General features: G+C 39.2%; 1 protein-coding gene and 1 pseudogene across 4 annotated transcripts in view; both read left to right on the forward strand.

The window, feature by feature from the left end:
• gpc3 (glypican 3) overlaps positions 1-13,598 on the forward strand; it is a 240,426-nt gene that overhangs the window by 190,967 nt on the left and 35,861 nt on the right. The window contains exon 8 of one of the 4 annotated variants that reach the window (XM_088344463.1): positions 11,543-11,783. The exons of the other annotated variants lie outside the window; for them this stretch is intronic. Within the exon in view, the coding sequence (XP_088200589.1) occupies positions 11,543-11,697 (155 nt within the window). The 3' untranslated portion in view covers positions 11,698-11,783. Of the gene's footprint in view, positions 1-11,542; positions 11,784-13,598 lie in introns of those variants that run through there. 4 annotated transcript variants of the gene reach the window in all.
• LOC148359258 (U2 spliceosomal RNA) lies at positions 2,187-2,346 on the forward strand (annotated as a pseudogene).

The raw sequence follows: 13,598 nt of genomic DNA on the forward strand, positions 1-13,598 counted from the left end.
GGCAAAGCTTTTTTGCGTTTGCTTAAAGCCAACAGTTAAAGTTAGATTTCAGATTGTCAATTTCAGAGACATTTGCCGTATTTTCTGCATTATAAGACATACTGGATTATAAGGGGCACCACCCTGAAATAGTACTTTGTGATTTCTGTTTTCATATATATGGCTAACTGAACTACAAGGGGCATGGTATTCAAATTACAGTAAGACCTAAGGTTATGAAGAAACTAACTAATACTATATGCGTGCATTGATTGATTAGCTCAGGGGTCGGGAACCTTTTTGACTCAAAGAGCCATAAAAGCAAAATATATTAATTTTATTTAAGGAAAGAGCCACACCATAAATTATGAGACAAATTTACTAAATTGCTAAACCCGCGCCCCAGACAAAAGCTTAGTCTTCAGCACATTTATTTTTGATGATTTGATAAAAATTATGAAAAGAGAATAATGCCAGAGCCCGTGTCCCAAAATCAACAAACATACCACTTTAAACCTGTGTCTTTCTTGCAATTACTCAAGATCGGTTAAACTCATTTTGACCCTTTTTTTTCATACATATTGGTTTCAAAACCAGATGTAAGCAGTTATTTCGTAAAAACGTCACAACATTCTGCAAACAGGGAGTCTGATGTGCTTATCTACGGCGCAGACGACGTAGGGCGAGAGATGGGAGGGAGTGCTTGCACTTTTTGCATAGCTCCACCCATCCCTCCCACTCACCCAATCAAAAAACTTTAAGTTCTCTTCCGGTGTTTTGGCGTATTTACAGTTTGTTCTGTGGATTCATCATAAGGTATCTGAACACTGAAGACAGATAATATAGTGAGGTTTTATATAACGGATTATTTAGCGTTGTACAGCCAGAACGAGTTTTTTTTTTTTTTTTTTTTTTTCGTGTGACACCTTCACTGTAAATTGTAGTGAAAAACGTGCCCTATATATTCTGCCAAGTACTGCTCCAATATCAGCTTTGGTTTGGCTTTGTGTGTATCTGAACAGGATTAGTCGCTTACGTTTTGGACGAGATGGAGAAAATTTGCATGCAATCAAATTTGTCTCCGAGCCACAGGTACTCATAGAAAGAGCCATATATGGCTCGCGAGCCATAGGTTCCCGACCCCTGGATTAGCTGATATATATTACTGGCCACTATTGCGAAACATTGGATGCAACAGAATTTTAACCCAGATCGCAGCATAGAAAGGACCGTATCTTAGAAATTCAGACAACATATGTCAAGGCATTTGGTTTTATGTCAACACTATTTTTAGTCACGGTACTATAATAGAGGATGGGGAAAAAAGAACGTTTTCTGAAAATAAAAATCTGAAATTTGAAAGCTATAAATAATTGCAAAAAAAGTATGAGAGGGCAACAACTTTTTGGTGTAATTGATGATGAATTAAACTTTGAAGGACATCAAATAGATACATAGGTAATGCTATATTGATATTGTGTTCATAGTTTACGTTGTGATTTTAATCATTCAACAACATTTGTCACTTACAATGCTTAGTCTGAGCTGGCAAAAGGCGAACCAATGTTATTGTTTTTTGTGGCTGCCAACTTTTACAATTTGCTTTTTCCCCCTTCTTGGACACCTTCTATGTTTTCATCTTTGTCCTCTGCTCATCTGTCAAACCTTGCGAAATTATTCAAAGGAGCCAATCACACTGGAATGGAAAAACCTGCAAGTCCAAATTCTTCTTTTTTGAATTTATGGAAATGTATCTTCTATTTTGTGAAAAACTTGAAGAGAAACAAAGCTCATATTAGTTATTTACAACATTTTCCAATCATTATCCCCCAGTTAAGAGAATAACACTGTAGGAAGTAATTTAGTTGTTCTTGACTGAATGAAAACGAAGGTATTGTGGGAAGTAAATCGTTCGTCCTGAAAGATAAATGCATGGCCACACGGATTTGAAATGTTTGTCACCTACAATGCTTTATTTCAGCTGAGAAAAAGTAAAACACAATTTTAACCGTATTTTTAATCAATTTCTGTAACATTCACATCTGGTGCTGTGACTAAAAATAGTGTGATAATGATACAACTATGACCTAATGGCCTTGCGGTTAGGCTGAACAGTGCTTACTGCACAAACACAGTAATTTACTAATCCTGGATATTTCTGGTCGTGTTGGCCGGTTGTGGTTTTTGAACTGCGTACTTTATGCTAGGTCCTTAGCTTGGCCTTCTTGGCCTTGCTTGGCCATTTGATGCTAGGTCCTTAGCTTGGCCTCTTTGATTTTTGCATTTCGGAGATGGAATATGAGCTTGCTCTGTCCACTCCACGCATCGGCCCGGTATTGCAGTACCACCGGGAACGGTGCATTTGCAATGATCGCGGCAAGGCTTTAGGGCTAGGACCTTAGCTTGGCCTTTTGGCTGAGAGTAAGTGTCCCGGCTCCTAGGCTTTGTAGCGTATTATGAACTGACCGATAACGGATAATGGATAATGAATAACGAAGATAGATCAATAACCCATAAAAACCCCCCATCCACTCCACGCATCGGCCTGGTATTGCAGTACCTCCGGGAACGGTGCATTCGCAATGATCGCAGCAAGGCTTTAGGGCTAGGACCTTAGCTTGGCCTTTTGGCTGAGAGTAAGTGTCCCGGCTCCTAGGCTTTGTAGCGTATTATGAACTGACCGATAACGGATAATGGATAATGAATAACGAAGATAGATCAATAACCCTTAAAAAAACCCCCACCAATGCATCTCCAATGTCTTCATAGGGCGAACGATATCATAAGTCGCACGCTCAAGTTTCTGGCCAATTTGGGAGTTTTAGGTGGCCCTTATAGACCCATAAATGGTGTTGGAATTTCCTCGACACGCTTGAGAAAACATCCTGGCCACAGTCAATTAAGTCGATGTTCGCTAACCAAGAATAAGTTATTTCATTTAAGACTGGCCACTGCAGAGTTCCGTTAAGTCAAAGTGAACCAGTCCAAACACAAGCAGACATGACTACGGTAAATCTTAACACCAACACGACATCATGAGGCGGTTGACGCGACTTCCTCAGGTAGCCGGCTGAACTCAACCCCTTGACCTCAGCGCTTATGGTAGAAGCTGGTCAGACGGGCTCTCCTCAGACCAAACAAAGAACAACTGAGGCTACAAACCTCTGGGAGAAAAGAAACCAAACAGAAATCCAGGGAGAAAACCGCCAGGGAGCAGAAACGCGGGAGCTCAATACGCCGACACAAAGCCAGCGCAGCTGAGCAAACAGCCGAGGGAGTAGTCCTCCTCTTTGGGATGTTGTGGCAGAGATTTGCCGTTTCTGGGAAGGGAGCAAAAGTAAGTAGCAAAACTGAATGCAGGATTCCCACAATGACAGTCGCTTTCTGCAGGCTTGTCCTCCTGCACTCACTTCTGGATTGCTACTGTCACACTTTCATGCATATCAAATCGTCTCATTTCTTCACAATTCAACTAAGGTGAACTCGGCGAGATGAAGCAGTGTTTTGTGCAAGAAAAGAGACTTTTAAAATGATCTTACATTTCGTTTCTTTTGCTCGGTAAATGAGTCCATCTGAAAGTTACTATCTAGTTACAAATTGCCGCGTGTACTCAAATTGAAACCGACCCCCAAAAACTGCTTAAAATGGCCACATGATAAAAGAAATAGAACAAAACATTTAAACCAAACTGTGTAAGTGGTGAAGCCCTCCTATTTCTCGAGACCTTGCAAACATTCCATATCCATTTTGTCTATTGGCTTCAAAGCACTCAGAGATTTTCTCCTTCATTGCTGAGTACTGTCCAAGATGTTTTATTTTTTCCAGGCAGGGTGTATTGCAAAACAATTTTACAAATGAAAAGACCATAATTTATAAAACGTTTAGCATAAATTCTGTGCTTGCGTTGCCCCATTGATTTCCCTATGGTTTGTTTTTCCTGTATAAGCCACAGCTACTCCACATGCGCTGCTTGCTATTCGCTACTGTTAAATTGTGACACCCATCCTAACTTGTGCATCCAAACTGACCCCCTGATTTCAGTATTTTATTTAAAGGTTGTAAAAAAAGTTTAGATGTGAGTATATATATGTGAGGGAGAATATCAATGGAGAAAAATTATTGTACTCTGTACTTGAGACTATAATTGTATAGAGTTGTACTTTGTTGTACTGTATGTGTACTGTATATACACACACACACACACACACACACACACACATATATGCATTTTCTCCTCGTGCTTGCGTGGGTTTCCTTCGGGCACTCCGGTTTCCTCTCACATTCCAAAAACATGCATGTTAGGTTATTTGGCCGGTCCAAATTGTCCCTAGGTGTGAATGAGCGAGTGAATTGTCTGTCTCCGTGTGCCCTGCGACTGGCCGGCAACCAGTTCAGGGTGTCCCCTGCCCACTGCCCGAAGATGGCTGGGATGGGCTGCAGCAACCCCGCGACTCTACTGAGGATAAGCGGTACATATAATGGATGGATGGATGGATATATGAAATAAACATACACATGCCAACTCCACTTTAATGACGTGAGAAGCAGTGTGAGGCCGAGGAACTAAAGGTGCATTAATCTTATCTTACGGAAGGAGGAACAGGGAACGATAGAGGGCGTTGACATTTGTGAACTGTAACGATGTATCCCCAATGTTGTAACGACGTTTGAGTTACAAATGTAAATACATTACGTGTTACAGTACTTCTTACCAAGAAAAGTAATTGTGTTCCAGGAATGCGTTACTCCCAACATTAGTCATTTGAAGACTTTACTATACAAAGAAGTACATGGACATTAGCCATATATTCCTGCTAACCGCAAGAGCGTCTCATGTCAACAAGTCCAATGTCCACAAGACAACTCGGCACATGGGCGAGCTGATGAAATAACCGATAGAAGGATGTTGATCAAAAGATGAAAAACAACCCAAAACTTCGTCAGCAGTTTTGCTAAACCTCGGAAAAAGCATAAAAGACTTGCTTTAAATGTCATTAGTACACTGTTGCGAGAATGTCTAATTCACAAGGTTATCCAGAAAATTCGGTTAATAAATCAAAAAGCAGTTAATTTCTAATCCCTAATGCTACCAACATTCTCATTACCCGAAATTCATGCAAAGGATAAATAAAGAGACTAATGTCCTTCAACATCATCCAAACTGATACCACATACTGATACCGCCTGCAAAGAAATGGCTAATCTTTCAAAAATGTATCTTTAAATCCCAACAAAATAAGTATCCTTAATTTTGTATTGGTGTAATGGGGATTTACTATTGTTTTATTACAGATTCTCAGCCAATAGTGGGATTGGTGACCATTGTGATTACCAATAACTTTAAAAAGGCTAGTTTTTGCACCGATATGGTACCTGGTACGTGGCGCTATTATTATTAATTTCCAATCTAACTAGATTGTTTTTCAACGGCCAGCTTAGCTCCTTTGTGTTCCTGTTTTATTCAACTTCGGACAGTCTGTAAGCACTACCTTGTAAATATTGGCATATTCCTTCAAAAATTCTATCCTATCATATTTTTCCCTTTTAAATATTTTGTAAAATGTTTATTCTGAAGTGCCACGTTTAATCTGGCTCCAGGCAATGTTTACTATGCTTTTATCAATCACAATATACACAATTGTAATTTACTACTAATAGTAATTGTCTTTCTAATTTGTGGATGTCCAAATACAAGAGGAGCAATTTGGTGAGTGAACATACTGCAGCTCCTAACATCTCCATACTGCCATTCTCTTTGTCATCTTGAGCAATAACTTCATTTAAAGGATAGTAAATTTACAAAACAAAATTCATTTTGTGCTCACAAGCTTTCTTCCGATCATCAAAGCTAACTTCCAATGGCTAATTTTGAGGCGCATGTATATGGAGAGACTGTAGTAATAGAGAATCGTTCTCGTTTTGTATGTTACACCTGAATTGTTTTGTATATGTTCCACCTGCATTGTTTGATAGTTGGTTTCTAGCAGTTGCAGTATTGGTGGAGGAACTTTGTCAGGGTGGTATGATTAATTGAACGCAATATTGGTTTTACAATGCCCGCAACGGGGATTATATGATTGGTGATTTTTTTTGGGTGTTGAATGTTTTGAGGGATTCTTTTTAAAGAACTGGTTCATTTTACCTAAGACCTGTTACTCCCATCGCTCATCCACAGGCACATCATCAATATTTGTTACCAATTGGCTTTCAACCTGAGACTAGGGAGAGGTTTTACTGAAAATACTGCTGCAATATTAGCATAATAAATGATTCAAGAATTAAGCATGTTTCAATTTCCTGTTTGTGCAGGGTTCAGTGAGTGAACAGCTACAAAATAAACAATTCCGTGAGTAAAAATGGGGCTGTTTTCATTCTCCTATATGTCAGGAACTATGTGCTCCAGTTCAGACAGTGAATGATTCACCAAAAAGCAATTTACCATAGGAGCTCTGTTTTCACCTTGACAAACCTTTATCACTTTCTTTAAACTAACAGGTAAAATAAAAGACCTGCCATGGTCATACTGTGATGCATTCTTGAATTTGGCATTTTTAATTCAACTAATGACCTCAGGTTTTGGGGGAGGGAGTCTCAGAAGTCACAGATGAGAAGTGGTTATGTGCACAATGTTTGTCATCCCGAGTACTGTACTATAAACATTGGTGTGTGCGTACCCAGATTTAGATTTGGCTCCGGATCTGTGCCCTCAGAATCTTTAGGCCCCTACACACATAAGCTAGAAATGTTTGCAGACCTTGAAAAGTCCCTGCTGGCTGACCACAGATAGCGGCTGATAGCCTGTAATGACCCAGTATAAACGCTGACCTTGCCTCGGTCAAATACGGGATCTGGGGGATAGCAGTCCAAAGGTCAACCTGCGCAGCAGAAGGCCTTATGGGCTGGACGTCTGAGCCGCGGGGCTGCCCGACAGACAAGCCAGATCTGCTTTCACAAGCCGGTAGAGCAATAATGGCACAAGGCATAACGCAGGCCAGCACACAAACAGGAAGGTGACAGAAGCAATAACAATAAGGTGCTGAAAAGTCCGACATAGGACCGCGATTCCCACACAGCTTTGTTGTCAACCTCCAAACACTCAAGAAGATCTCCCTAAATGTGTATAGTTATTGATCTGTCCTCACTTGTGCTCCACACAAATTCCATAACTGACTGATTACTTTTGTTACACACTTACACACTGTTCCCCTGCGGACTAATCGTTCCTGCTGCCTAACGTTACCAAGGACATTCCAGGCTAGGAGAGCTATTCCAGGACAGGGACAACCCCCGGCCTTTGCTCTACCCCACCAACAACAACCAAGCACAAATCAGTCTTCACTGTCGCTTCTAATGACGTGTCATTCCCTACTTTTTGAGCAGAGAAAATATTAAATCATTTGAAGCCGATTTTTACTTTATTTTCCCTTACCTTCTTTTTAGAACACCTTTGCAGTTAAGTTGACAGTGTACTCGGTCTTGGCTGATGTTGGCACACAGTCTACTACTACACTCAGTAACCAGATACCGGCGCCAACTAGTTACTAGCGCATTGAAATGGATTTTAATTTACTTCCAATCTAATATATGACCAAATGATACTTGTATATATGTATAAGATACTACAATAAACAAAGTCCATACATTTTTTTTTGAAAAACAGGTCTTAATTTTTCATTTGAGTGCAATTGCCTTTGTCAAATACAACCACTGTGTGTTTAAATACAGCACACACTTTATTCTAAAATCATCTCTAGCCCAGAGCAAAACCAATTGGAATGCTAAAGAAGAAATTAGCATATAATTAATAAGCAGGGTTGGGAATAACACAGTTATAGAAAAGGCCGTTACATAAGGGCATAATTTTGTACGGGGTAATTTAACTATTCATTTTTTTCACCGTTACAATGTTGTCACTGCTACTGATGGTCAAAAGTGGTGCGTTACTTTGGCTGCAGATACTATGCGCCGAAAGAAAAGGCGGATTGGTGTATGCGGCGACAACCAACTTGTGTAATTCGTGAACGAAACGTCTCAATGAGCAGGCTCTTGGAAGAGAACGAAGGGAGCCAGCTTCCCATCGATCAGCGGTTGTTTCTTTTGAGACACCTTTTTTCTCTTATGATTGGTTAATATACTGTTGTTGACTTTAAAGTAGCTGAGCATAAAAATTTTTACAATCATTTGGTATTTTATCTTTTTTATAGATTTATGAATATTTATATTGTATTTCAGAGTTAATGTGTTAAAATATCAGGTTTACTATTTTTTTCTTCTTTTAGTTCTCTTTTTTCCCTTTGTTTATGTATTTTTTTCTTTTATTTCTTTTTGAAAAGAAATAGTTACTTTCCCTAATAACTAGTTACTTTTACCATAGAGTAATCCCGTTACTAACTCAGTTACTTTTTTAAAGAAGTAGTAACTATAACTACTACTATAACTTTTTAAAGGAATATGGCCGCCATTGTTAATGAGTGTTCTGTTTTCAGTGAACAAATTGTAACACACATATGCTGTAGAAACATATACTCATGGGTATAACAACATTAGTCAGGCAAATTAAGTCCCCTCAAACTGTTGAAAATGAGTTGCTTTAGTATAATTCATTCAAATCAGTTTCTATTGTCATTGCAATTTCACATTGTCCCTTTAAGGTTCGTCTAAAAATGAGCTATATGAAGACTTCTGGATTCTTTGGTTGTATTTTTTTTTTCATTTCCTATTTATTACTTTTATATAATCACACTAATTTAGGTATACTAAGAAAAGGGTTGATAGGGTTGTTTTTCCAGCCCACCAAACGAAAATGTTACAAATATTATGATAATATATGCAATTGTTAAAAAGTACTTTTGAATAATAAACACTCTCGTCCCCAGTTTATCTTTCTGTGTACTGGGCTCAAGATCAACATGCTGGCTACATTTTTCTGTACTCGCTATTTTGTATTATGCATTTATTTTATATATGGAGGTATTAAACAAATTTCATGCAAGGAAAAAAAACGTTCTAAGCCCTATTGGGACAAAATGTATTACTTTGCTTTAATTCTGAGTGTTTCGAAACCAATTGATGAAATGGTCTGCTTATAAACAAATATGAGATGAAATACAACATGTAGATGTCTGCATGTAAATTAATTCATAAATGCATAAGACAAAAATTGGATAGGCCTGCATAATCTTATCTCCTCATGTATTGCTGAGGTATTTGATTTGATACCATATGAGCAGATACAAAAAGTCCAATCAATCAATCAATTTCTCTTGGCTCGTGACTCAAAAAATGTTTGCCCAATCCTCTTATAAGAGTTTTTTGTATAAAAGCCAAGTATTTCCTGTTTCTTTTCTTGCCTGCCTCAACCAGCGTTGTAACTCAACATTGTCGTCAGGAGGCGTGTGAATAGACCTCTTGTAATAGCCTTGCACTCAGACGCTTGGGCGCTTCAAGTATCCTAAAGGGACTCTGATCTTCTAGAGGCTCCGGAGCATTTTATTAAAAACTGTAAGTTAGCAAAACACAAAGTGGAAATATTGCCATCACGTCAAACACATGGCTGGTAATCGTGTTCTGTGATTTTCTCCTTAGACACGTCTTACTTTCTGAGAAAGAAAGAGGAAGGTGTTGAAAGATTGTAACTGAAGTTTCCGATGAGAACAATATAACACTTTTGGTACCTGTGTCAGCTAGCGAACTGGGAAATCTAAACAGTGTAATGTGGATGTAGGTCAAATTTACACATTCTGCCAGTGCAAAAACCTAGCATGTAAATTTGCTACAGCTGTGACCCTTGACTCTCGGCACCTGATAGGTGAGTCACACGGCGCCGCTCCTGCGCAGTAGGTTTTACCACATGTTCTCAACAATCCAGACAGTCTTGCTAATGCTAATGGCTCAAACTGGAACCACTCGTTTTGCTGTGTGTACTTGAAGTCCATTCATTCCTTCTCCAAGCAAGCATCCTCAAGAGGGTTGCGCTGGTGCTAGAGCACAACCTCGCTGACTTTGGACAGTGAGCAGGAGACACCCTGTTTCCAGCCAATCGCAGGGAACATAGCGACAGACAACCATTTACTATTTTACAATTTTTGGCTTTCAACACTCGAGTGTTGAAAATAAAATTAACCACGAAATGCAAAACTTTCCGTCCACCTTTCTGTGTCTAAAGTTTTAAGAATTGCAATTTTGAAGGGACGTGTGTATTAGTTAGCACCTCCTAGTGGTAAAAAAAGATTATTGATTTTTTTTTTAAAACAAGCAGAAATACATGAACTGTCTTATAAACATGCAATATTTTAAATACTTACAAGGTCGAGAAATCTGTCATTTTTCGTACATAACATGAGGCTTACCTAGAGGGAGCTGATATACTTGTCAGCCAGCTTGCTACTACGGCTACAAAAAAAAAAAAGCCCAGCAAAAGGCTGGGAAAAAAGAGAGCAAAATGGAGCAATTTGCTCACTCCCAGACTCTCTACTTTGTATTACTCCTTGTCCTGTGTAGCACTCCTTTTCACCTACCGGACACAATACAACAACATCTAGTGGCAAAGAAATACACACTGTGTCCCTTTGAAACTCAACAAAAAGCCAGTATTTGAAATAAAGGCCTAACATTTGATGAAGTATCTGTTTGGAAAGGGAGGATTCTTATGCTTACACGGTACAAAGTCAAGCATGCATATAACATAGAAAAAGGGGAATACTGTAATATTTTCTAAATCTAATCTTTTGCTCATTTTAGACTATTTGGTCATGGTTCTCCCAGCCCTGACCTAACATGTGCAAAACGACTGATTTTTATATGTATTTTTTTTGCATTGAAGACACTGGATACAGGACAGGATAATGGACGAGATAGTAATATTGTGGGATGTACAATATTATATGGGGAGGACAACTAATGATATATTCCATGTCCACTGCCCTCTGAAAATCATTCTGAGAGTTTTAAATTTCTGTGACTGCTTTGCAAAGTGAACAGAGGAAAGCAAATACAGTATGTGAACAAGTTGATCAACACAGAGTTTGGAGAAATCAACTTCCATCTCTATGTTCTGAACCTCCATCCACCTTTTAAGCTCATGATTAAACTTTATAGTCAGCCAATCCTGCTCCTTCTCAGCACCTCCACGCCCCGAGAAAAAATGATGACGTTTGCCACCATCTGTGCAAATAGGTTTCGCTAGCTGACACGCTGCTTGCCGGTTCTCACTGAATCCAGTGTGCCCTCGGCACACTAGTGTGTGTGTGTTGTTTGAAAGGAGGAAAGTGAGGAAGGGAACAGAGAGAGGAAGTTGCCCTCTCTTTGGACCCTCGCTGGTCTTTTGCCATACCGCTTTCTCAACCCATTCCAGGGACAAAATCCTTGAGATTATTCAAAGTCCAGAGGAGAAGCTCTGGTTTTAATTTCTGTAGAAACAAGCACAGATCTGATGGGATTCTCATCGTTTTTATGAAAGGGGGCCTAGCAGCGGATTCATTTTATCGACTTTCTGCGTTTTTCTGTTTGTGTGTACCTTTAAGAAGAGTGTTTGTTTGCTCAACTGCTTTATTTACATTCGCAGGCGCTTTTGGACGCACTAAATTGATTCCAGGCCCGTTCCTGGGTTGTGTCCATCGGCTGGGCCACAGTCCGCAAACACTCTGCGAACAGCGGGCCCATTCTGGGCGCTCCATGTCCCGTCACTCGTCGCCACGTTCACACACTGTGCCCGTTTAACTGGAATCTTGGAATTAACTTTTTGAAGGCTCTAGTGATTTGCATGTTGCACACCAAGCCTCTCTCTCATTATCCCAAATTGTCCCTCCGTGCTCTGTTTGGCTCATTTCTGAATGGAATTCAAAAATGCAGTGAGCCTTGCTGGAGTCCTGCTGTCCATGGACTTTGAGCTCATGCATGAAATGACAGGATGACCACCAGAACAGTCCATGAAAGCACTCAACTAGAGATTTTTTGCATGCAGCCAGATTCTTCCTCATTGCATTAATTGTAGTCTGATTTTGAATGCAAAAAGATTGTTTTAAGCAGAAAACATGTACCAAAGTGTCAAGTCAAGTCATTTTTATTTGTATAGCCCTTAATCACAAAGAGTCTCAAAGGTGCCTGCTGCAGCTCTCTGAAGTCTGGAGATATGAAAGTATTTCATTAGTAATCCTGTTACCATCATTATTCCAGTGATTCCTAAGTGCCACAGGAAATGATTATTTAACTGGTGACAATAAATTGACATTTACTGCTACTGTATTCGAAAAATATGTGCCAGTATCAGTGTGGTCTTCCAGTTATCACTTGAATAACTGTAATATTCTCAAAGACAGAAGACCGTTATTTGTATTGTAATCTAATGTAGAGGTAACATGGGCAAATTATTTTTGTAATTAATTTCCTTTTTTTTTAACGTTTGATATTACGCAAGCCCCAATTTTTTTTTTATGTTTAGAATTTTTCATAACAGGAAAAAAGTGTTAAAAGTGTAGTTTTAAAAACGTACTCTAGCTAATGATGCACGTTTTAGTCAAAGCATTTTCCGGACTTTAAGCCTTAAAATTATTTCATGGTTTTAAACCATGTGGCTTATACAAAGATGCATCTGATTTGTGAATTTTTCATCCACCCCTAGTGCCACCCTCACTAAATAGTATCTAAAATAAGAGATGAAAAATCAATGCATAGACAAGTACGCTTCTTTTTGGTTAGCCAATAGAAGTACCAAATGTTGATTCTTTTTGAAACCCTGCTCTTTCAAATAAGTTTTATGATACATGTTTAAGTTGATTAAAATTGCGTTATTTAATTTTGGATCTGTTCTGTAAAATATCAAATTTTTCTTGTACAGTATGTCTTTTTTTGTTTTGTTTCTTGATATAGAGTCCCTTTGGGATACTTAAAGCGCCCAAGCGTCTGAGTACATTTTAAATAAAGCTACAGTATACAGTATATATTATTTTATATTACCAGATCACACAGTATACTGTATATAGTGAAACAAAAACAAAAAGGGAAAAAAGTAAAGTATAAAATGCTCACAAAATTAGTCATCAAAATTATTTCCCATTCTTCTTCCTGAGCCACATCCATGACAGAATTAAAGACACCTTGACAAGAACAAATTTATATTGTCAACTAGGACTATAGTTTAGCCAGGTTGATCGTTAAAATGTTCATGGGACAATGTGTAATATTTAGTGCCTTCTTCCGGTACAAAAAGCTTTAATTCGGTAAAAAACATTGATTTGAAGACTAGGCAAAATAGAAATGTTATTTTTTATTAAATAAGATCATAGGTCGGGCAGCACGGCGGCGCAGTGGTTAGCGCGTGTGGGGCACAGTTTTGGGGTCATGAGATCGAACCACCTGTGTGGAGTTTGCATGTTCTCCCCGTGCTTGCGTGGGTTTCCTTCGGGCACTCCGGTTTCCTCCCACATTCCAAAAACATGCATGTTCAGTTAATTGGCCAGTCCAAAATGTCCCTAGGTGTGAATGAGCGAGTAAGTTGTCTGTCTCTGTGTGCCCTGTGACTGATGGCAACCGGTTCAGGGTGTCCTCTGCCCACTGCCCGAGGATGGCTGGGATGGGCTCCAACACCCCCGCGACCCTACTGAAGATAAGCGGTCCAGATA

Source organism: Urocampus carinirostris, chromosome 9, assembly GCF_059441175.1.
Source record: "Urocampus carinirostris isolate Australia breed hairy pipefish chromosome 9, RoL_Ucar_1.0, whole genome shotgun sequence".
NCBI classification, from domain to species: Eukaryota; Metazoa; Chordata; class Actinopteri; order Syngnathiformes; family Syngnathidae; genus Urocampus; species Urocampus carinirostris.